The sequence below is a fragment of the Dermacentor albipictus genome, chromosome 1, assembly GCF_038994185.2.
Source record: "Dermacentor albipictus isolate Rhodes 1998 colony chromosome 1, USDA_Dalb.pri_finalv2, whole genome shotgun sequence".
NCBI classification, from domain to species: domain Eukaryota; kingdom Metazoa; phylum Arthropoda; class Arachnida; order Ixodida; family Ixodidae; genus Dermacentor; species Dermacentor albipictus.
The window spans coordinates 436165145-436190198 of record NC_091821.1 but is presented as its reverse complement, the minus strand read 5'-3'; the positions used below and the strand labels follow the sequence as shown (position 1 = coordinate 436190198).

The 25054-nt window shown below is 47.7% G+C and overlaps 1 protein-coding gene across 1 annotated transcript; it reads left to right on the top strand.

Annotated features, from left to right (window-relative positions):
* Positions 1-11364: 11364 nt before the first annotated feature.
* LOC135907162 (uncharacterized) lies at positions 11365-21018 on the top strand. Its single transcript, XM_065438832.1, has 2 exons — positions 11365-11716; positions 18197-21018. The coding sequence occupies exon 2, from the start codon at positions 18210-18212 to the stop codon at positions 19185-19187; it is 978 nt and encodes a 325-aa protein (XP_065294904.1). The 5' UTR covers positions 11365-11716; positions 18197-18209; the 3' UTR covers positions 19188-21018.
* Positions 21019-25054: the final 4036 nt, after the last annotated feature.

Below are 25054 nucleotides of genomic sequence, written 5' to 3'. Positions count from 1 at the left end.
CCGCTGTCTGTCACCGAACCCTGTGTAATCTGATTGCGTGTGTGCGCGACGCGAATAATGTAGAACTTTGTGGAAGGCACGCGGGTCCCAGCGATTACCCTGGAACATTCGACGAAGGATGTATAGAAGCCGACGCACTTGACCCACTGATCAGATTTTGATGATCACAGCTCTATGTTCGCCGCTGTCGCCGTTCTTTAAGTGTAGCCTGGGGCTCTATTCTGGACACGCATGGCGGCTGCACGGCCGCCATTATCCGCCATGTTTACTCTCTGATTGGCTGTCGAGAGGTCACGTGTTTTGAAATTTGTGCCGGGAAGCGGAAGTATTGCAAAATGCAATTTTGCGTTTTCATCAAGATGACGAAACGTGACGTGGAGCTGCAAATTTTATGGACTAATACATTTTTGTGGTCCTTGGCAGATATATTGTGATGTTAGCGCTTCAAAAAGAATGTGAGCGGTCTATAGCGTGCAGAAGCCAGTGCAATGCATCTGAAATTGCGCGAATATGTGGTGGCGATCCAAGATATGCGCCATGCCAGCTTGCTGATTGGCTGAAGGAATATCTCGTGAGGAGCGTCACAGGAAGGGCTGTTTCGTAATCGTCATTTTGACAATGCGTGACGTTGCGCTGGGCCGCCATTGCTGAGATTTTCCGCCATAATTTTTACTGCGACGAGCCGCGCGAATTATGCTAATGGGCAGCCATATGCAATGGCAGCCGAGAGGAATGCGTATCGCCACATTTTCCCCGTCGTTTGGCGCCACGAAAATCTTTTGTTCATAACGCGTGCTCATAGTATTTGCATCGCTCTCGGGTGGTGTTGGCATTTGTGTTTGGGGCCATCGTTTTTTAAAGAACGCGTTTATACGAAATAATATTGGTTGAATATAGCAAACTTTCAGCAATGTTGTCCACTTTTCACTGCTGCATCTGTATTGTAATCGAGATTAATGCCTTTTCGCACAATCAGACGTTATGACAACGGCCTCTTTCTAATTTATAAAAAGAAATGAACGCAAGGCGGCGCCTTGAAGTTTCCTCCCACGGTGCGAGAAACCAGCGAAATGAACAAGAGATGGCAGCGCCGGCGCTTGCGTCGCTCTAGTGGATATCTCTGGCGCGCGCAACGCTATCGGTGATGTTCGGCCGTTTCTCAGCCAGCCGAGTCGGGCTGAGTCACTTGCGTTTCACGAAATAGCGATAACGTGGCCTAGAACGTGCGCGTATCACCACTGGTAGGTCGCGTATGTTGTCTCAAGAAAGAAAACAAGCGCGTTGGCACCAACATGCGATGACTCATTCCATTTTCCAGGGACACGCATCCTAGCTATTGAAGCAGACGACGGCTTGTACGCAGCAGACGACGGAAGCGAGAAGCGTTTTCGACGGAATAATCATACGCTTTGAGATAGCTGCTTTATTTTTACTGCGGAGGAAAACTTTTCTACTTTACCGATAACGCTACATTCAGTGCCTTCATTTCAGTTTCTTAGGCAAAACGTCAGGTTGGCGTCACGTTACGTAAGCAAAACCGGGCCACCAGCGCCATTTTGTTTGCGTCGCACCTACGTCACGCATCGAAGAAAATGACGGAATGTCCAGAATAGCGCCCCAGTTTTTGTGGGCACAGGTTTGCCTAATAAAAGTTAGTTTCGTATTTCACAGTATTGCTACTGTCTTCTTTATACGTCACTATCACGCGACAATATGAACAAACCGAGATGCGACCCACGTGTTGAGAAATGGCAAAACCGATGAGTTCAAGAAAGTAAACAGCCACTTCTAAATGAGCGGAATTGGCAATCGGGACGCCTGCACAAAAAGCAAACACAAAAAACCCATCAGATTTCAGTGTGCCCTTATTATCTATCAATTCGTAAGGGCCGTTGAACATCAGCTGCACCCTTGAGGACTTGTTCGAATAGGTCTCCTTCTGCAGCTACGCAGTACTTAGTGCGCCTTGTCACATCTTCAGTGGTTTTTTTGATGACCGACGCTCGAATTCTACGGCAGACATCCGTTATCCTTGTCTTCAGCTAATCTGACATCCGTCTTGATCATATAAGCATGATCTTTCACATAACCCCAAAGAATAAATGTTATACACGTTTTATTAAGCTTTACGCGGAATACGCTGGCAAGGGTGAATGTGGTATTGTTAACAGCGACTTAACCTTTCACCAGGCTCCATATCGGTTCGATAGGATTGAACTCGCAATGACATGGAGGAAGCCTCACGACGTCGTGACCGGCACTGTTAGCGATAACATCCACGCGATAGGAGGAAAACATCTTTTTATTTTGGTTCACTAGCTCCAATAAATATGCCTTTAATTGGTCAGGGGAAAAGCGAAGTTCTTCTCCGCCAGCCAAAACTGAATGTCAATCTTTCGTGTTGACGAAGTTGGAACTTTCTCGAGGCAAACGCTATGGTAAGGGGCATCGTCCATTACTCCGACACTGCATGGTTTGGATGCTAGGCAAAAGCTGCTCAGTGAACCACTTCTCGAAGCGCGGCCCATCCATTTCCTTGTGGTAGTCAGCAGTTCCTTACGCTGCTCGGAAAACGACGCATGCAGCATTTAAGACGCCATCCTCGCTACCGGCATGAAACAGGACAAGCCTGACACATTTGCCGCGTGGGGAGGCACGGTCGGCCGTGGGCGTCCGCCCGGGCCGCTGTGTCTTGAAAGCCATCTGCGACGTGTACAAAATCAGCCGTGCGCTGTGTTTTCGCCAAATTCACGTTGATGCAAGCGGCTGCACGAAGGCCAATTCGCTCGCTGTTGCTGCCGTGATTACTCACTGCAGCGTTTTGTCAGCAAGTTTCCGTGGTCACCGAGTGAGATGCGTTCATGTTCGCTTGTGCACGCGTGACACCATGCTTGTTATTTTGCTTAGTATGCCGATGTTTACAACTTTATACGGCCGATAGAACTACTATCCTTATTAGTACAGCTGTCCGCTAACTTGCTATCGCAACCGATGCTTCACCTTGCCGGAGAAAATGCGACTTTCTTTATTATGGTAGCAATTATATGGACGATCGAGGTGAATTCTAGTCATCGGCTCTATCGCTGCCGTAGTGCCGTCCCGTTATCCGACGGTATACACGCGGCTTGCGCGTGATTGGGTAGAGTTTTTTTTAATAGGTGGAGTGCGTTTGGCTGCACAAACAATGAAGCGAAGTGTCAACGCTACATTTGACGACTTCCATGGCGGAACCAGGGCTGCATTCGGCATTTCACTGCATCCTGAAATCAGCGTTCTGCGCACGAACACCCCAAGCCCACTAGCGTTCCTTCTGAACTTGTGTTCTTATGCACGTACGCACAGGTATGAGCGATGTGAGCCGTTGGAGGTGGACGTGGCGGTCGTGATGGTGGTAAAATGTTTACTTTCTTTAAGAATGCAATCGCCCCTTGATCGAAGTCGTATGAAGGAAAGGGAAAGAAGCGTAAGGTAAAGCTAAATAAAATGTCGAAGATTACTTTTCCGGATATAACACAACAGGCTCTCAGAAAACTAAATCAGCACATCCGGTTCAGGAGTAGGATGGGGCCAAGCCCGCAAGTGCAGCGGGCTATTCCTCAGTGGCAGCATTTTCATGGCTTGTTGGCACTGCCGATCGGGACCAGGGCTACCCCACATGATATGCTGCAGGTCCTCAGGCGCGGTGAAGGCTGCGAGTACATTGCCTGCCATCTCCCGATCATCACTTTGGAGTCACCGCTGTGCGTGTGAGGAAACTGTAAGGAGTCACCGCTGTGCTTGCGTGTGTGGCCGCTGCACGAAGAGAGTTTGCAAGGACGGGTGTAAGATTTTCAAGTAGTGTCAGTTGGAGTGTTTTTCGTCGTTCTGAGCGCGCAATGGTCATCGCTTCATCGCAGTCGTGCAGCGGAGCCGAGATGTCTGAGGGGCTGAGGGGTTGTGCAACTTCTCCTGTACCCGCCGTGGTTGCTTTAGTGGCTATGGTGTTTGGCTGCTGAGCACGAGGACGCGGGATCGAAACCCGGCCACGGCGGCTGCATTTCTATGGGGGCGAAATGCGGAAACACCCGTGTACATAGATTAGGCGCACGTTAAAGAACCCCAGGTGGTCGAAATTTCCGGAGTCCTCCACTACGGCGTGCCTCATAATCAGAAAGTGGATTTGGTACGTAAAACCCCATAATTTAATATTTTAACTCCTCCCGTACCAGACGGTCAATACGCACGTTCCCGTGAAAGCCACTGTGACCAGGGACCTAAACGATTTTTACATGACAGCCAAAACTCTCGATCTGGTGGACTGCTTCATTAAGTCATGTACGGCGCCACTAATGGGAGGTATGTCGTAGCAGGCCCGTACAGCTTTCTGGCTGCCAGACATTATGTCATATGTATACGTCCAGAAAACGTCACGGTAAGTGAAGTAGAATCGAGGTCTACACAGGCGAGATCAATGGCTCCGCCGTCGCAGCAGATGACAAGCCCGTACATTCGTTGGGACCCTATATCCGCGTTTCGGACAGCAAACGTCAAGCTAACGTTGCATAATATTTCACTCGGTGCTCACTAACGTCGATGGCTTCTGCGGCTTCCCGTTGGTCTCGTCTCGTGCACCTTCGTCGTGCGATATCCTGCAATTCCACTGGCAGTTCTTGGCATTACTCCGGTGCTTTCAGAGGCCTAGTATCTGCCGGGGCGCTGCCCCTTACACCCAGCAACAGTTGTCTTGCGTTCTCTGTCGCGCCGACAGGTCGAACGCACGCATCGTTCGAGCACTGTCCGAACTATTTAAGCGCAATGCTAATCTTTGATATTGTTGTCAGTGCCTTCCCCTTCGGGCGAAACTGGAAACTTTTGCGACAATTCTTTGTTCACATCACCGTTCCATGTAGTACACCGAGTGATTGCGAAGCTGCGGACGATGACATGCGTAGCGTGGTTGCTATTTATGCAGGTGATGTGAGAGACCGGGCGAACACAGAACACTGGCTGAGTGCCCTACGGTTGAATATCATTTGCCGCCGCTATAGCATTTTGTCATAGTGGGAAAGTTGGACAAAGTCCTCATTACAAAGAAAGCTGCTGTAGCAGGGAATGATGATGATGAAGCAACATTCACTGGGCCCGAAATAAATCGGTGGTGCACGCAGGCACCAGACGGGGTGGTTCCCTAGTTACGGGACCCACATGTTTCCAGCAGCTCCTGGCCCCTGTCCGTCAGTGCGAGCTGAATCGGTAGGGCGGGGCTGGATAACAAGGTCTCCCATCGCTCAAGGGGTTGGGGATTGGGGGTGTTGGTGGGAAAGGGAGGAGGGGGGGGTCTTGAGTTCTGTGCACTCTGCCAAGACGTGCGGCAGGGTGCGCTTTTCTCTTCTGCAAAAAGGACAGAGCATATCGTATTCCGCAGGGTACATGCGGTTCATCAGTACGGGATGCGCAAGCGATCCCGCCTGCACTCGGCGCAGGATCGTCTGTTGATGCCTGGTGAGTTTGGGGTGCGGTTCTGGCAGTCTGCACCTTTCTTCTCGGTACATTCGGGTAATGTCGCGAAAGCTGGTAACTGGGTGCGGTAGCTCTTCCGGCTCGTGCTCGGCCCGGATTGACATTTCTCGGGCATGGTAGTCGGCGATGGTGTTGCCTGCTACCTGCGAGTGAGCCGGGACCCACATGAGCTCTATGGCTCTTCCCGGAGGCTTGTGCTTGGCTAGAATGGCTCGGGTCGCGGAGGAGATTACCCCCCTGCGGAAGCTTCTGTAGGCTGTCTTTGAGTCGGTGACTACGGTGTCCACGCTCGGCTGTGCGAGTGCGAGGGCTACGGCCGCTTCTTCGGCAACTGCGGGGTCTGTTGTCTTCAGGGACGCGCTGACGATCAGCCTCTCTTTTGAAGTAACCACCACGGCTGCACGGTCACTGTGTTTTCGGAGCGAGGCGTCCGCGTAGAGTACCCTGGGGTTCTCTTCAGCTTACGGGCTAGGGCTTTGGCTCGCGCGGTGCGCCTCTCATCGTCCTTGCCCGGCGTCATGTTCCGGGGAAGGGGTTTTGTCTGAATTATCATTTTCCAGTCTTCTGGAAGGGCCGTCTTGATGAGTACTGGCTCGATCTGCCATCCTATCTTGCGTAGGACGGCTCGTCCGTGTTCCGTGTGACTGAGCCGGATTCTCTGATTAGAGAGGTGGGCTTCGATGAGCTCCTCCACCATGTTGTGGGCGCCCATGTCTAGCAGTTTTTGCGTGGATGAGTATACGGGTATGCCCAGTGCTTGTTTCGTTGCCTTACGAAGCATCGTGTTTAGGGTGTCCCTATTCGCCTTCGTCAGCAGGAGATACGGGGCGGAGTAGGTAACCCGCGACACGACGAACGCGCGTACCAGGCGCATGGCATCGTCCTCTTTAAGGCCTCGGTTTCTGTTTGATACCCTCCGAATCATACCAAGTATCTGTTCGGTTGTAGTCTTGATCTTTGTGATGGCGGCCTGTGCCTTTCCGTCGCTCTGAAGTAGTAGGCCGAGAATTCTAATCTGCTGTGTTGGCTTGATGGTCGTTCCGGCGATCGTGATAATCACGTTCGGTGGCAGCTCCTTCTTGGTTTTTCCCGGTTGGGTCATGAGCAGCTCTGATTTCTGGGGAGCGCAGCTCAGTCCGCACGACTTTGCGTACTCGTGCACGGTCGTTGCCGCCCACTGCAAGACTTCCTCCATCCAGGCATCGGATCCGGCTCGGGCCGTCCACACCGTAATATCGTCGGCGTAGAACGCGTGGTCCACGCCTTCGATTTGCTTGAGTAGATCGGGCAGGGGCAGCAGGGCCAGATTGAAGAGCAGGGGCGACAAGACCGATCCCTGAGGGGTGCCCCTATCGCCGAGCTCGACAGGGTCCGACTTCTCCTCCCCTATCCTGATGGTCGCCGTTCGGTTTGGCAGAAAATCTTTTATGTAGCCGAATGTCTTTCTGCCACACCGGGTTTTGTTTAGATTCTGCAACACGCTCGCGTGGGACACGTTGTCAAACGCTCCCTTCAGGGAATGAGTTCCCTTCAGCAGGGAATGAGTTCAGAGCCTAAGGAATCGCTGACTGATGTTTATTTTTGTCACATTGTTTGTCTGAGCGACGAAGTTTAGTTTTATCATATTAAGCAGAGGGAAGGAAAAACTGGGCCTAACTTACCACCTCTAATTATCGGAGTGTGCGGCAACGTAGAATACTTAGAATATTGTGATTTTGACGTCTCGACAGCTGCGGGCGTGTGCATCATGGGCAACCTTGCGCGCTCTCATTTATCAAAGTGAGGTCTCTATATCTCTTATTTCTTTTGAAATTTCGCGCATGCTGTGACGCGCTCGTGTACGCTCAACAGACCTCGACTTTTTTGTAAGATACCTCCAAAGTGGGCGAAGTCTGCCTAAACGTTTATACAAAATGCGTGACCGACAGTGGCATCTAATCTCTGTTTGTGAGGAACTCTGTCAAGCTGTTAAAATTCCTGTCTTCCCAATGTATACCTTATTACAGGAGAGAGTTGTTTATAAGATCACTCCGTCCTGTAACAAGGTATATTTTGGGCAGACGAGGAGGTGCTTGAATGCGAGGCTATCTGAGCACAACTATCACTGCGCGGCTAACGATTCAAGTCATTTAGACTTTCATTGCAGGGATTGTAGCAGCAAACCTGTCCTGAAAGAAAAGGAAGTTGTGCGCAGGGAATACAAAAAAACAAGAGAATTTCTCGAAGCTATCGATACTGAAAAATCGTAAGACAACTATCAATTACCCTCGGTAGCATTATCTGACAAAGCGCGCCGCTAACTTGGACTTTGATTAATCCTAGAGTCAGAATAAAAAAAAATTCCATTTTTACTTTTTTTTTACTCTTGGGTTTGTTCCCGCCTCACTGCCGTCAGAGCATGTGCGTGTCTCAAAGGGCCCTACAGAAGGCGGGTCTTTGAGCAATAAAGCAGTAGTCGAAGTCCAGCGCCTGTGTACGTCCATTTTATGTGTACGTGAACGTGTCACATTTAGCTGCACTGCGTTAATGTCACCTTGATAAAAGCTTCTACTGTGGCTTCTCATCAAGCGCAGTCAGATGCGCAGCTCGGTTTACTTGTTTGATTTATGAAGGACAAGTCTACACCCATTTTAACTGTAGCAGCATGACTTGGAAACCAGTCTTAAATTTACCCTTTTGCACTGCTCTTTCAAATTATCTTTATTGTTCAACAAGGACACATTTTCAGGAGGCTTCAATTCCCGCCCACATCAGCGGCATTTCGATGAAGGTGTGATATAAAAGCGCCCGTGTAGTTACATTTGGGTTGCCGTTAAAGAACCCCATGGGGCCAACATTAACCAGAAGGCCTGCGCTGCGTTGTGTTTCACCGCACCAGTGTTACTTTGGACATTAAGCCCAATGAACAAAGCAATCACTGCATCTGCGCATCGCCAGGCGGGAAGGACGAGTCTTTTCAGGCATCTTAAGATTTCGATGACTATAGCGCCAGTCACGTCGCTAGATTGAACGGGAACGGCTTTCGCTTTACTATCGCCCTGAAATGGGCTTACATATGCAACCGCGTTACCTGCATTGCTACACTGGTTTCCTGCAGCCTCTTCTTGCTTTTTGAGACGTTGGGCTTTTGCCTCATAGGTCGGAGTCCCGCGCCCACGATGTTCTTCGTGTCGTGTGCGGAATGGGTCCTGTGTGCGACGGAGGCGTCAACAGCCTTCCTTGGCCCATCGTTTGCACATGTCTGCCATTTGGCGATTGCTGACACAGCACAATTGGTGCGTCTCTCATCTGCAAAGGGGTTTTCTTATTGCATATGAGCGTGAAAAGCGGTGCGCTCAATTGACTGCGCTTATAGTGCCGCAGACACTGGTGGGCTGCATGCGTGTCTCCGAAGACTTGTGTACTGTGGGCGCAGTATTAGAAAGCACCTTGGGCACCGTTTATACCGGTACCCAAGCTGTGTGCATTGTTCCTGAACCAGCTTTTAGATCCGAGGCGGCCGAAGGTTAAGTCTGCACTTTGCCAGGCGAGGCATCGACCACTTGTCTACGTGGACGAGGAGCAGTAAATGTTACTTAACCCAGTCTTTAGCATATTGATTTATTCAATTAACTATGCGCTATTGCCCACAGTCAAGCAAGTGACGCAGTGATCGCATTTATTCTTTTTTTAATGTTATTCGTTCAGTTTATCGAGGACGAAGATTGAGTTTCATGCTCTGCGACCAAATATCCTGCTCATTACAGCAGCCCATCGCAGAGTCACTCACAATGACCTGTAAAGGAGCCAACAATTAAATTGAATATGTAGACCTGGAAGCAGCTACCTGATACAAAAGGCTAGTTGTTGTGTCTAGGTTTATGCACATTTACTCCTTGTGCTGGAATGTAGGCGTAACACGGTCGTTATTTATGGCTATTTATGGTCTTTTTATGGCTATTGTGCTGTCCTGCCGTGAAGTTATAACCAGTGTTAAATGTTAAATATTTCCCCGTGGGGCCTTGCATGAATAAAATACCCAATGGCATACTGAGTGCACAGGATAGGCGTCTTTGTTAAGAGTAATGCATTGTAAAACTATCGGAACCAAGGCTTACCTGACTAATATCCATTGTTTGAACTGTAACTGGGACCTTGCTAACTTTGGGGATGAGTTAGACAGTTTCGCCACTTCGACACAGCGAATCTCTTGATATCACTTTGTATGTGACATTTCGGAATTCTCTAGCTCTACTTAGATCAACCAATTCTGAACACGTGATGGACATTCTTGTCTTGTTTTCCCTGGCATTTTGTTCAATCACTCTGTCATTATCTGGGCTCTTCTATTTAAGACGTGTACTTCACGTCTTCGCGTCTGGGGGACACTATTCAAGTACTCTTCGTGCACGTCTCTACACCCTCTCTCTCGGCCTTCTCTATCTTCGCCTTCTTCATTCCCCCAGTGTAGGGTAGCCAACCAGACTCTTGGCTAGTTAACATCCCTGCCTTCCTTATATCCATCTCTCTCTCCCTCTCTCCTTTACCTGCGACTCGATTCACGTGGCCGGTTATCCGTACAAGCGATTCATGGCTGTGCGAGCCTCTTGCTGACCGATGGCTGTATCGAAGACGCAGGGAAGTCACTAACAAGCCTCACATGCGGAAACATATATTAACTCGATAACCGATTCGTACATATATCAAATAGCCTGCTGACTGTATCACTTAACATGCAAAGCGCTGACGTAGAAGAAAGGGAAAATGGAAAGCCAACGATCAGGGTACAGGATCACACAGTAAATCGCACAATCGTGTTTGTCTCCGTTTTACGGCCAGAGTAAATCTATGATGCAGTCCTCGACATTGATCGTTAAGAAATTGCTGTTAACAGAACGCTAATTTCAAAAAGCTAGGCTAGTAACCGTGAGTAACCAAAAAAGCAGTAACCGTGATTGTTGCTCAGGGCCTCGAGAATCAGGGCACACACCGCTAAATTCTATTGTTTCTTCGAAATCCTAGCTTTGGTAGCGATGAACTTTGGGTGTAGCTACAGTAGAAAATAAAGAATATATAGGCCTTGAGTAAGTAAATTTCATTGTACATCCAAGAAGTCTTTGTTGCCTAAATTTGCTTCATGGCCTCTATCCTGTCGCCTCTGAGAAGCTAGGCTTTTACGCACGCGTAAACTTTTGTAAAAGAACCAAATCAGGAAACAGCAGACGCGGCCACCGCGGCAGTGGGGAGACGCTCTCAGAGAAATGCAACCGGGCCACACACAACACAACAGGGTGATCACTGGAGAAGAAATGAAAAGGGGACGGGAAATTTGCGGGCAGGGGGTTGGGGATCAGTTAGTAGCGAAAGAGCGGACGGGCCAGTTTTTGGAGCTACGTTTCTGGACAAGGCCTGGATGTTTCGCGCAGTGCACGTGCAACCAAGGGAAGAGTGTGCGTGTTTAGAGAGGCAGACAGCCGAAAGAGAACAACAACAACGCGTTGTCGTCTCCTCTCACCCAGAACGTTTCTCCCGGCCTCTCGGTCTTGCCTCTCTCACGAGAGGGTTCGGCAGCGGGGCTAACGGTGGGAGATCCCCACCGCTGCCGCTCGCTGCTTCCCCTCAGTGAAAGGCGGCCTGTCGTCTTCCTCTCGCCCCCCACTCGCTGGTCTCGGGCACCGTACTGACCCAGATTCGCGGCCAAACCCTTGTTTGCCCGCTCAGGAAGAAGAAAAAGAAGAAGAAAAACAGGGACTCTCCAGCGGCCACTGACTAATAAATGAGCCTCTTCACCCGATGCTACTACTGCTGCTGCTGTCTCAAGGCGCAGAAGCAAAAGAAGAGAGTCTAACCCCTCGCCGGCACTCTTTCGACTTCTCTTTCGTTCTCTATTTCTACCAGAGACAGCCAGTGGTGTCCCCCTTTCTCTTCCCGGTGTATTCCGCGGGTCTTTTTGGTCAAGTGCGGCGGGTGCGCGAGTGAGTGCGCTGCCTTAGTTTTCATTTAGCCCGTTATCCTTTCCCTTGACGTCGGCGCGCTTCCTCCTCGCCACCACTCGAGCGTGTTTTGGACACGGCGGGATATAAAAGTGAATGGGTGCCGCGTCTTACCACGAAAGGAGTGTGAACGTCTTTACTGCGGTGAGGTCTACGACGGCATCGTCTTAGCGAAACATCGGAGAACGGTTTTCTCGACTTGCTTGCCTGCCGACGTTGTGTGCGTCGATCGACGACCGGGACGAGTGAGTACCAGCCTGTGGCGCCGTCAACGCTTGTCATTGTTGCAAGGCTGGAGCTGAGTTTCGTTTAATACCGTGAAATTCACTGGTACTGTGATGCAGTGACGGATATGTGTACAGGAGTACGTTTGAGCCCGTCATAGTTCTAGCACTTTCGTCGGGCTGTATCTTCAAATTAGCATCGTGGCGAAACAACATTCGCTGGAATTTACTAAGGATGGTCATTTTATGTAGGAATATTGTTATAGAAGCATGCTCAAGTGGCGTTTAGCGGGAGGCACAGCGCTGTCGACAGCATTAAGAACGGACGATGTTTTATAGTGTGGTTCTTGCTGTGATGGGACCATGAGTAAGATCAGGGGCACCTGAAAAGTCCCGACAGCCACAATTTGCACCTCTTGACACATAGGATCCAGTATTGACAGAGTTCAGTGCGGCAACACTACATCAAGGCGTGCACTGTCAATCTCATCCCGAGTTCGCTGTGACAGCAGTGCACATACTTGGGTGAGTGAAGTCTTCACCGGCTCTTGAGATAGATCGGTACGAAGGATGGAGGTAGGATGATGGATTTGGTGCACCAGTAACATCGTCTTGCTGCGCCTAAAATCCTAAGCACTCTTTCATATGATGCGTTATCATAGTATCCAAGATAGTGTGACTACAGCGCGGATATGGCATGGAATTCGGTGCATTTGCGTCCTTACCAACCATAAGTCGCCATTACCCTTTGACAAAATGCAAACAAAGAGGACACAGAAAGACAGAGACCTTACTTGATCAACTGTGGCGAATGAGGAAAGCCTTGACCTGGAGCCTTTAGCGTGCAGCCAATGCTTCGAGATTACTTGCTCTGATGTCCGAAATTCGGTTCCAGCTGAGAGTTCCCTTAGTGACCCACTGATGACAAGTCTTCTGCCGATAGTCGCGCGGCACACAAACCGTGCTTGCAGTCCACAATTTAAACAAGACGATGAAAACATGCTAACGTAGGGCATGTTTTGTAGCAGCTATTCATATGCCTATATAAACTCAGTACGTAGTTTCAAGCTCCTTGGAACATCTACGTCACGCCGACGTTCATAACTCGAGAAAATCGCCTTCATAGACTTAGCCTAAGGGTTTGAGTTTTGTCGTTAATCAACCATCCGTTCGGTCATTCGAATTGGGGCACAGTCCTTACTGTCTTGAGTGGGAGGAGCATTCGAATTTAATGTTTGTGGCCTGAAGCAAAGCGGAACCAAGACGCGGTCATCATAAAGACAGAAACTTTCACTCCATCTTTAAGGAAAAGGTAACAATAATGGTAATACTGGCATGCAGATTTGGACTTACATTACTTCAAGATCACTTCTTTGTATTTTGATTGAGCCTAACTAGGAAACAAAGGGATATGAATGACAATAAAGGAGGTCACATTCGTGTTGTATGTAAGGTGATCAGGCGGCCCCATTTTGGCGGTACTCGTCCCGCTTTTAATGTCGTGGCCCCGCTGCCTCACGGCTTGTGCGCGGTGCGGTGTGTTGTCCCGCTTTGGCTTCTCGGGACCCCGCATAGACCCAAAACGCCTGCCCTTTGGCATCTCGAACCCACTGTCCACTTCTCGGGTGTCGTGGCACAAATTAAAAATGGTTGGAAAGGCAAAGACACAGATGGCCGAAAGTGAGGCGACACTTGCAATCTGATAACGGCTGCTATAGGCTGTACTGTTGGAAAGCCCCCCCCCCCCCCCCCCCTCCCCACACACACACCGTTATACGTTTACACCCTTCCTAAAACGCACGACCACTTACGATTTGTACTTTTTCTCGATTCCGCTACAATGTACTTCTCAATGCGTTGGCTAATGACCGTTAGCCATGCCAAAGTACACTGACCACGACATCCTTATGTCGTCTTGCTTGTCACGCACGAGGTTCGGGAAGCACGTAGAATAACGCCGACAACCAAGTGGAAATTTATTGAACAGATTGAAAAAGTGTTTTACTTCATAAAATGAAAACTTTAAATGTTGAATTTCGCTTCTATATGCAATCTCTTCCCTCCCTCCTCGCCCACACCTCCCGGTCCCGCTTTGGCATCCGATGATTCTCGTCACATTAGTTATAGGGTTCGACTCGGTATAACCTTAAACTAATATCACGGGGAAAAATGGGAGGAAAAAAAATATCCACAATAGCAACTTTAGAAACCTGAACTTTTGATAATAGTGAAAATAAAGAATGAGCCTTAGTTCGGCAATATTTTGCTAAATATTGCGATCTACAAGCGGCTGGAGAACACGATATCACGGAATTTGTAACATTTTCTGGCTCCAAAGCAAAAATATGTAAAAGAAATCGGATCAAGAGAGCGCATCTGAACTCAATAGGTTCTTTTCATCTGTATTTACTGCTGAAGATCATTCCAAAGTGTCCATTGTTCCTCTTCATGAATTTCTATTAATGGAGCCAATTGACATCACAATCCAAGGAATCGCACGCCTCATTACAAACCTTAAAGTATCTTCCCCTGTTGGTCCCAATAACATATGTTCTAAGATCTTCAAGAGCACACTAGCGCTAATAAAATATTATACCACATTTTGACGCACTCTTTATGAGCAGGGTATCTTCCACTTGACTGGAAAGTCGGAGAACTAATTCCAGTATTTAAAAGCAGCAACGGAAATATGGCAAAGAACTACCACGCTAACCCTGCTGACTTGCATATGTTGCAAAATGTTTGAACACATTGTTGAGTGAGATAACCTTATTTAGAATCCGGCGATTGGTAGGCCCGAGCTTGGAGGCACCAAATATTTATGACCACCTCTAGTCTAATATCTTCTTTTTTGTTAATCAACATGGGTTCCGCAAATATTTTTCGTGTGATACGAAATTACTGGAACTCACCACGGACTTGCCCTTTACCATGGATAATAAACTTGAAATTGATCACATCTGTCTTCACTTTTGGTCGCGTTTGATCGCGTTGGCCTCTGCTGCCTCATAAGTATGTTATCTTCTCTTGGACTAGACTCCCTATTGCTGTCTTGGCTTCGTAACTTTCTATATTGTGGCAAGCAGTTCCCAGTCGTCAAAAATTTTGCTGTTTTCTGACGTCACATCTGGTGTACCACAGGGCAGTGTTTAGGACCTTTACGTTTATTGCGATAGCAATTATATGGGCACTTCAATCGCATTTCTGCCATCGGCGTCGCTGTGAGGTTCCGTATAAAGTTCAAGGGCGATAAAATCGTCACCGTGGGCCGTTTGTTTTGTTTTGCCTTTAATGTTCAAATACCGTTCCATTGGTGCCAATGTTATTATTGCGAATACTTTACACATGCTATACGATACACTGTGATACTGTTGCCAAGTCATTGTAGGGTGCATCGACCTCTGTCAAGCCTTTCTTCTGGCTTTTTGTCGACACACCCAACATACTTATGATGATAATGTTTAATAAAGAATTGAATTGAATTGCATTGCGTTGTATGCTGTACGTGCGAGTGAAAGAGTGCGCGGGTGAGCCGGCGATCACGGCTCAATCGCGCGCGCGAAAGAGAGGAAGGCGGAAGGAAGCACGCCGTCTTCTGTCGCGGGCAAGGCTCTGGGGGGCGGGTAGTGGCAGGGGTAGGCGTTATATTCCTGGCGGTTCGTGTGTGTGTGTGTGAAGTGAATTGATTTTTAAAGGAAAATGGAAGAGATAAGTGCAGTGCAGTAACTGTCTCTCACAGGAGGACACCTCAACAGCACTGCACGGGGAAAGGGGGATGGGGAGAAAAAGATGGAGATAGAGACCGGAAGTGAGAAGGAGAGAGAGACCGGAATAGTAAAAAAAAAACGACATAATGTAGCTAAGCGTTTGCGGGGCCTACAGCCGCGCTCTGAGGTGTGTTGCTTTACAGAATTCCATCAATGCCGAAAATGCACGCTTGGTGATGGAGCTGTGAGCACTGGGGAAGAGCACGCACTGCAGATTGTTGGATGGCAGGCCACATCGGCGGTAGGAGGCGTACAGAGCCACCCGCTCGGTCCCGAAGGCTGGGCAGTGAAGCAGAAGATGCTCCAGTGTCTCCACGCCGTCGCAGCAACAGCCGCACGCGCCCAACCGGGCCGCTCTATCTTGGAAGCCACCTGCAGCGGGCAGAGTCTGCTGTGCGCTGTGTTTTCCTGGCGTAGTTCGTGTTGACGCCAGAGGCAGCGCGAAGGTCAATTGTCTCGCTGCTACTGTCGAGATCCCTCACTCCAATGTTTGGGCAGCGAGTATCCCCGGTCATCGAGTCAAATGTGTTAATGTTTGTTTGCTTGCGCGTGACACCATGCTTGTAAATTTACTTATTGTGACTGTGTTACAACTTTATACGGTATGGCTGTCCACTGATCTGCTATCGCTATCGATGCTTCGCCTTTCGGGTGAAACTGCGACTTTTTCTAATTTATATTAATCACCTAACTTCTACCATTTCCTCCCGCATGCGACTATTAGCTGACGACCAGGCGCTTAGCCAGGATTTTTTTTTCCAGGGGGAGGGGGACGGAAGGTCCCATTATTCTCTACTAAGTTTCCCATGCTTGGTACATAATAATACAACTGTTACATTGGGAAGGCCCTTGGTGTGCCTGAAGGCATGTACTATCCTGTACTTATGTACGGTGGCCGTTCGAATGCGTTCGCCTTTGTTGATAGACGACGTCCCAGGCATAAAAGGGAGCATGGTGCCGGCCGCAAAAAATTCGGGGGAAGGGCTGAAGCCCTGTCGGCCCTCCTGGCTACGCCACTGCTCACGACTGCATCGGACACCGCACTATTGAAAGTCATGATGACCACCTCGTCCTCCAAAGGGACCTTAGTAATGTCTATACCTGATACCTGGTGTGGTAACTAGCAAATGACGCTGAACGCGGCTAAGTGCAAAGCAATTTCGTTTAATCGTACACAGCCACTTTCTAACCTCATGTATTCTATAAACAACGTTTAACTGCCTCGTGCGGTGTTATACAAGCACGTAGGCTTGAACCTTGCATCCGAGCTTTCTTTGAAATTACATATCACTAACATATACGCTGAAGCGTCACAAACACTGGTTTACATACGTCGAAATTTGCTTTATTGCTTAGCTCATGCATGCAAATTGTCATATTTAACCTTCGTTCACCCACAGCTTGAATTTTCTTCGTCCATCTGGACGTCCTATCAAGAGTACTTAATTTCAATGTGGGAAACCGTGCAAAATAGAGCCGCTCGATTAATTTCATGCAACTATGACCGCCATTCCAGTATAACAAAAATTAAGGTAAAGATTCCACTTCAGACCTTACGCAGTCGTCGTTCTGTTGATGTTTTATGCTTAATACACAAATATATTCATAGCGTAACGCAATCACTTCTGTCATTTGACAACTCATTAAGCACACTTATAGGCATCTTCATGATCACCTCAGCATATCAAATACATATTTCGGAAAACTAAAGCTTTCAATTCTTCGGCTTTGCCACAAGCCTTCGCACTTTGGAACGGTCTTCCAGCTAACACTGTTTCAATCACTAACCGCGAACTTTTCCGCAATCATTTGTATGGACATTTTCCAAACTGAAAAAGTATAACGATGTCTTTGGTGTGTTCTTCTTGCTCATCATGTATTTTGTTGCATCACCATGACTGAATGCTCCGACTGGAACCTATGATGTAAATATAAATAAATCTTGCAGGTTCCGTGTTTTGGTAAAACTGTTCTTGCCTACTTTTGTCGGTTTTAAACCGAAGTGAACGAAAATGTAGTTTTCAGTTAACGCCAATGTGTCTGCACTTGTGTATATTTCTTTGCTGCATGCACCTAAGCTGACATAATTTTTCTAGTGAGAGCTACGTTGATCAACACAGAGTTTCTTACGGTTCCCGATTCCCAGAAAGGAAAGAATTTATAAAAATTATATGTGCGGTAGTTTACTGAACAATGAAATTGCCTAAACCTGAGGAAAGAACTTTGCCTACTGCATAAAGAAATGAGGGGGGGGGGGGGGTTGTCCCCGTGCCAAAACTAGGATGTTAGTATGAGGCCTGCCATATTGGGGGCCTCCTGACAGTTTTTGCCCTGTATTGGTGGGGTCTACCGACTACTTTTATCTTTAACATGCACCAAATGCACGATAAATGAGAATTTTTTTTTCATTTCGCCCCCGTCGAATTGCGGAAGCCGGAAAGTCGAACCCACAACTTCGTGCTTAACAAACACAGCGCCATAACCGCTTAGCCACCGCGGCGATGGCTTGTAACGCTTCTAGGGCTCAATTTAGTTTATTTTGTAAAAAAAAGCACGTGAGCGTGGGTAACTCTAACGGTAAAAATGAATGAATAGCTGCTATTCAGTTCGACGGTAGAATGGCGTAGCAGTATATTTCATCAATCATGCAGAAGCCTCGATCTTCGCCCGCCCCTAGTTTTTGGTTATGAATGGAAAGCTCAACGAACCCCTCTTGTTTTTGTTTCATTCGCAGAACATCAAGAAATATGACGTCTCCAGGATCTGCAGTGGTGGGCCTCGCCCTATGCGCCTTTCTACTAACGACCTTCCCGGCTACCAGCAGTGGCTCCAAAACAGTCTTTCCGTCGTCCTCATCTTCCGATCTGAGGCGAGGCGTCATGTCCGGTGCTACGCTGTCTCGGTTCTCCGAGGAAGAAGACCTTTATGGTGACCACGAGCCGGCACCTTCCATGAGTTCAGGCTCTACAGTAAATTTTCCGGACTCTAAGGCTTCAAAAACCGGCGCCTTGCCTGCTTCCGGGACCAACGGGGGAGGAAGCGGCGCAAGCGTCTCATTCCCGAGCGGCAGCAGCAACGCCGGTAGCGCCAGCCTAGGCGAGGAACCGATCACGTTCGTTCCTCGCCAGGGCAAGGCCATCACGTTTCCGTCCTTCCCCGGAGGGTCTGGAGACAGGGCTGCCGCGAGTCTCAATGGGCTTCCACCCATGCACCAGATCCCGTTTCCTGGAGGCTTCAATGGCATGCCGAAGGCTTCGTCGCAGGGACTCCCCGACGCCAGAAGTCTGCTGAGCTCTCTCGTGGGACTCGGAGGCGCGAACGCCTTGCCCATGTCATTTGGCAACGTCAACGTCAGCGACATCGCAGCAGCGACGAACAGGGTCGCCGACGAGCTCTCCAGGAGCCTTAGGATGGACGTCCGCGCCGTTTCGAAGGCGCTCGCCGTGGGCGGCGCTGCGCTGGGTTCGCTAGTCTTTCTTGGTGGCATGGCGGCGATGATGATGTCCGGACTCGGTTTCTTCAACTATCCGGGACTCTACGCGGCCTATCCGTACAGCACAACGTACGGCGCGGCCTATCCGAACCAGTACAGATCGGCCAAGTCTGTGAATGGTGGGGCTCAGGGAGACGCTAAGCGGCCCGTCAATCCCAACCTGGTCCCGGCCATCAACGAGCTCATCGGCAAGTTGGCCAAGGCGACGCAGGAGTTTGGCATGCCAAAGTAAAACCCGCAACGCCTCCAGTGATATGAGGACAAAGTGGCTTCAACTTTGTTCAGTATTTACAGTTTTAGAAGCCACTCCTCGATCACGCGGTACGGATGGACGCTTCCTTATTGTTTGCAGCACTTGGGAGTCAGTCGCTAGATACACTTAGAACAGCGGTTTTCAACGCCGCCCAGTCACCAACAACTTCTGTTTTTGCTCGACTTACCGACTGCGAAAGAACGACTGACGGAGTCGGTCTTTGAGTCCTTTTGCAGATGGCACTCCTTTCGGGCTGAGCTCAGGATCTCCATCTCTCATGCATGAAATACAAGTAGGGCTGCACGATAACTATCACCGGCACAACCAGATTAGAGCCAGCGTTAGCCACCATGTACTGCCATGGAAATGAGAAAAAATGAGAAAAAAAGACATTGGTTCTCAGGTAACTGTTTCTCGGTGATCGAGTCCAGAAGCACCGCTCACATCAAAGCTTTATTGTACACGTGTCTTTGAGAAATCGTTTATCCACGGTTTTCGGCACCGCGGGAAGGCCAATTATAGCAGATGGCCGGAATTCCAAGGGTCTTGGTGGTTCATTGGGCTGCCTCTACGCGTATGCCATAAACTCGCTACGATGCTCCTGAATGAATCAGCTAAGAGATTTCCAAATGAGCATGGCGAGAGTCGCTCGTCAATTGTTCTGGCCTATTTGTAAAGTGCTGGGTACAGCGTTTTCGCGAATTCGAGCCGATGGGCCAAAGTGTTGAGTGCTGTACATTTGCAGATGACGCGAACTATTAGGCCAGAGGCAACCGGAGAGGCAAACTAGGCTGCTTACGATTTAAATACAAGCCTTGTCACTGACCTTCACGGCGCACGACGCCCCTCTGGGCGTGCACAGTACGAGGAACTGACCAGCTGATCGGGTCAGTAAGCTCCGCAAAGTCGCGGAGTGACCTATAAAACCCTGATTGCATATGGAGCGCGCAATCCCGCTGCAGAGCGAATTTTGCTCGGGTTTTCCCTGTCAACTGCTTCGTAAGGAAGACAGCACTGGCTGGACGGTAACGCGTTGCTAAGATGTCATTAAAATATTTCAAAACCGGCAAAAGAAGAAATAATTTCGAACCTGGTCGAACACACACAAAAAAACATAAGTGTTTGATTTGACAAGAAATTTACGAAAGTATCGCCGGTTCTCTTGAGACGCAATGTACGCCATAAAAATAGTTGAGATTTCATGCCATAATTTCTTAGATGTTAACGAGTACCAGGGCCCATTTTGACGGGTTCAGCGAATGCTGTTTGCACGAATAAAAAGAAACGCAGCAGTTGATTAACACAAGCGAGCTTCGCCTCGGGTGATTGACTCGAATATCGTACTCATGTTTCGTTAAAAACCTCGCTTTCCTATGGACGAACAATATGACTTTGACAGCGCATTTCGAAGTACGAGCAATGTACAAAGGAAAACATCATTTTTATATCCGGACAATAATCAGAGAAATGCGAATCAAGAGCATCTGGGTTGGGTATCAACGAATCAGCTACGTCAGGTGTGTACGTCAGACGGGTGACGACATTCAAGAACGTACCTGTGACAGATAGAGTTATTAACTATTTGCTGGAATATGTTTTCTCAGCGAAACTGGTCGTTGGCTCCACGTCATTCTCCCTGACGTTCGATTGCTTCCTGAGAACGAATCATGCGCGGCACATCTTGTTCAGTCATTAGTTCTGTTGTGCCTCTGGTGCATGCACCCATGGCATGACGAGTTTTTTGACCCATGTCTTTATTGTACATTTACACATTATTTATTTGTTTTGCTTTGCAATAAACTTTCATTCTTGTGCATGACTACGCCTTTTGATTCCCTGCAACTCGGAAAGCACTTTTAAAGCTTGGTGGTTCATTAAGCAGGCACAGAACAGCCAGATAGTTCGTTAAGGAAGTTAGAATAATGGGAGGACGACTGCCATTGAATGACGACGTGGTCTATTAGCCAGTGGCGACTATGCGTTGGTCACACAGAAACATTCCGGCGCGAAACAGCTGTAGGTGTCCGGCAACAATCTGCGCAGAGCCTGGAATTCCAAAACTGGTGGGCGAAAGAGTTGCAATAGAAATACACTAAATTAAAGTGTGTTTTCCAGAAACGCGTAGAAAGGAATCTGCCGGTCAATTTAGCTCAGCACGCAGTGCTGTTCAGGTGTTATCAGCTGGTGCTGGTGCAACATCATCATCAGCTGGTGCATCAGCTGGTGCAACAAAGCCATATATTCGAATGGTTCAGTTTATAAAAAAGAACCTTTATTACATTTAAGCAATAAGCACATAATAAGCACTAATCTCAATGAGAACGAAGCAAGATAGTTGAGAAAGAAAACAAGACAAGCAGAAAAAAAGAAATCCCAGTCGTTGAACAGAATGACAGAACACCATTTTATCATAATTTTTAAGACACTCTTTATGTGTTGGCTGTATGCTGGCTAACCTTTATAAGCATTTATTGGACTTACATTGGGACTGTAATTTTCTCACATTCTATTCCTTATTGTTGTCATATAGAGAAGCTTACGAGAAGCTGCAATTCGCCCTGTTGTAATAACTTGATTTCGAGAGTTGCTAATGAAGTTTTTTTTGCAGTTCGAATGTTAATAGCATAGATAGGCTGAAAAAAAAAGAAACGTGATATAAGAATGCAAGCCAAGAGAAACTACGCGTTGCTGCAAGTGGGACTGAAATTGAATAAACTAAAAAAAATGGGGCAGTTTCGCCCGAAGGGCGAAGTATTGAAAGGGACAACAAGGTCTCTTTAACGTTGCGTTGGAGCCCTTGGGACGATATTCTCAGACGTTCCTCCACTCGAAGCACTTGCTCCGCTCATTCCATTTGAGCACAGCCTCGCTTCTCGACTGTAAAACACGCATCGCCTCTAAAAAAATTGCCGTGAAGCGTCATTGAACAACAGTGACCCCTTCTGTCCAGCGATGGGTTTAGTACAGCGGTGAAGGCCCGCACAGGTGCGACGGCGTGGTCGATGTAAAATGTTAATTCCACACAACGTTCATCAGAGCCACGAATTTGCTTTCAAAAGCAATAATCAATGGTTATAAAATAAAGGTTACCTTGCATATCTCTCATTTATATGGACCACTTATGAGTCGTCTTTAAAATAAACCCTGAAATTTATAATATTATTTCTTGCGTTACGTTATATGGGCTTGATGTTGGAGGTCGGCAAGGTACGTATTTGTCAGGCTTCGGCGGTGGAAGTTGGTGACGGACTGCCAGCCGACCACGATCGCGCCCGCTTGAAGCAGCAACTGCTGCCCGTTGCTGTTGTGGTCGAGTGAGGCCGTGCGCCAGCAAACCGATCTGCATCAAAGTACTTCCGCATGGTGTGATTGTAGCTGTCTCTGACGTATCAGTTGCCAGATTGAGATTGTTTATCCGAAGGGATATTTTTTGCAGCCAGATGGAGGGTAATGCGCGCGTTGCGTCTCTGCAGACCTTCTCACTCCCCTCCCCTCCCCCTCTCCCACGCACGAGCTGTTAATGGTGCTGTCAGCAGCTTTACAGAACGACGACAGTGGCACCGAAGGGATCGAAGGCGCCTTGAGGCGCCCATATAATTGCTGTCCTACAAACATGAAATGTCAGCGTTCAATAATTAGGGACCATGCAGACCAATGTCCGCATTGGCATCAAAGTGCTTGAAATGTAGACAGGAAAAAGAAAATAATAAAAAATACGTTGCAATAATTCAGCCATAAGTCCCCGGATGTAAGGGGCACCTCAACAGATACCGTGGGACATAATAAATATCACAAATCACTACGCAGAGAAACTCTTCAGAGCATGTTCGTTGACAGATTCCGCCCTCATAGAGCAAAGAACTAATGTTCGCCAGGAAATAGATGGAGTTGCACACATAGAGTGGGCAACAATGCAAATAGTAGCATGCAGATTTTTCAGAGATCGTCACAACACACTCAGGCAACAGTGAACAGATATAAGGAAGCACCAACGCCTGCTAAGCGCTTCTCCTTTCGATTCTTCCGTCAATCGATTTCCTTTAACGAACGTTCCCAATGGCTGTACTGTGCATTCTTACCTGTGTTTTTTTTGTCGTGTCCGGTTTAGTTATCATTTTATGCAACCGGTCAAATTCGCTTCTTAACATAGTGCGCTTAATTAATATCAGCCAGCTATCGAGCCAGCGGATTGAGCATCAATACAGTTTCGCCAACATACAATGGTAGTTTATTTTATAGGAATACAACGGAATAGGAATGGTCTGTTGAAAAAAGGTCTTCAAATTAATGCTAAAAAACTAAAGCAGTGTTGTTTCAAGCTAAAAATAAGAAAATTACACCAGAAACAGATTTGCTGATAGGGGCTCCCAAACTGAAATTGTAAACATAATAAAAGTGCTAGGTGTCTCCTTCAGTGAGCATATGACGTGGAACACCCATTACAACTTCCTGGCCGGCAAACTGACCCAAGCTGTAGGCGCAGTGTACTGCCTCAACTATCCTCCACGCAAAATAAAAATACTAGTTTACAATGCTTTATTCGTAAGTAACTTAAAATATAGTTGTCTAGTAGGGGGCATGGCCTCCAATACCAATATAAACTGTCTCTCTATCTTGCAGAAGAAAATAATACGCTTGGTATGTATTAAGCCTTACTCAGTCACTGTTCACATACAAAATCTTTTTCAGCACCGTTTGGCCCTGACGTCGCAAGGAACTCAAGCACACGGTTAACGGTATCCGAAATATAGCACCCCTTACGGAAATGCCATATCTGGACTGATATGAAAAAGGCCGTATATGGGAATATTAAAAGTAGGGCAGATATGGCCATATGTGGCACGTAAGGGCCATATATGGCCATATCTTCCAAATTTTAATATGTCAGAGATGGCCCTCTTATACGGTCATAGATGGAATCTCATCAAATGAACATCTAAGGTTATACATGTCAAAACGGCAATTTCATGATGGGGCACACTATCGGGATGCACTTCGAAACTAATCCTAATTGCCTGGGTTGTTTTAATGTGCACCCATTCCCACGGTACACAGGCACATTTGAATTTAACCATCGAAATGCAAGCGCAGCGGCCGGGATTCATTCCTTCGCCCTCAGTTTATTAGCGCAACGCCTCAGCCACTTTGGCAGGTCTGGAATTTTACACGTATATATCCTCAGTCAAAACATTTCGTCCGCCTATTGGCTTACAGGTCTCTTTGCTAACTGTAATTTCGGACCTTGATTGCCTACTAGCCTATTGGCCTACAAGCCTATACATGTCTATAAGCTTACATGTCTACGAGCATGTCGTTCTATGTTTGTCGGCATGCCATCACTGTGATTGCATTACAGTCATGCAGTCTTAATCAGAATATATTCTAACATCTCAGTATGCCAGTCAGTACTTATGATGGCTCACTGCATAAGTGAGCTCACCATTCCATCTAAAACTTCAATCATGGTATGTGTGTGATATGGGAATCAGATTTATAACACATAAAAACAATATGAGCAGAGATTAAACTTTATTGCAGAAGTTTCCTACTACAGTACATTACCAAACTGGTGCAAGGGGTACCAGTGCACTGTTTTGAGCCTCTTTTCCGTTACTACCTATGACACGGTGTTGTCCACGTCGATAAAACAGCTGCACAAAAAATGAATCATAATTGCCATAAGACAGAAAACTAAGTACAATACTTTCTGGCTTGATCAATACACTGAGAAACGTTGAGGAATTGAGTGTAAACGTTGTTACTAAAAGGTCAACAAGTGGTGAAAACAGTACAAGTAATAGCCATAACTGTTTGAAGCAGGCTTTGCGGCTCGCGAAAGGTCAATT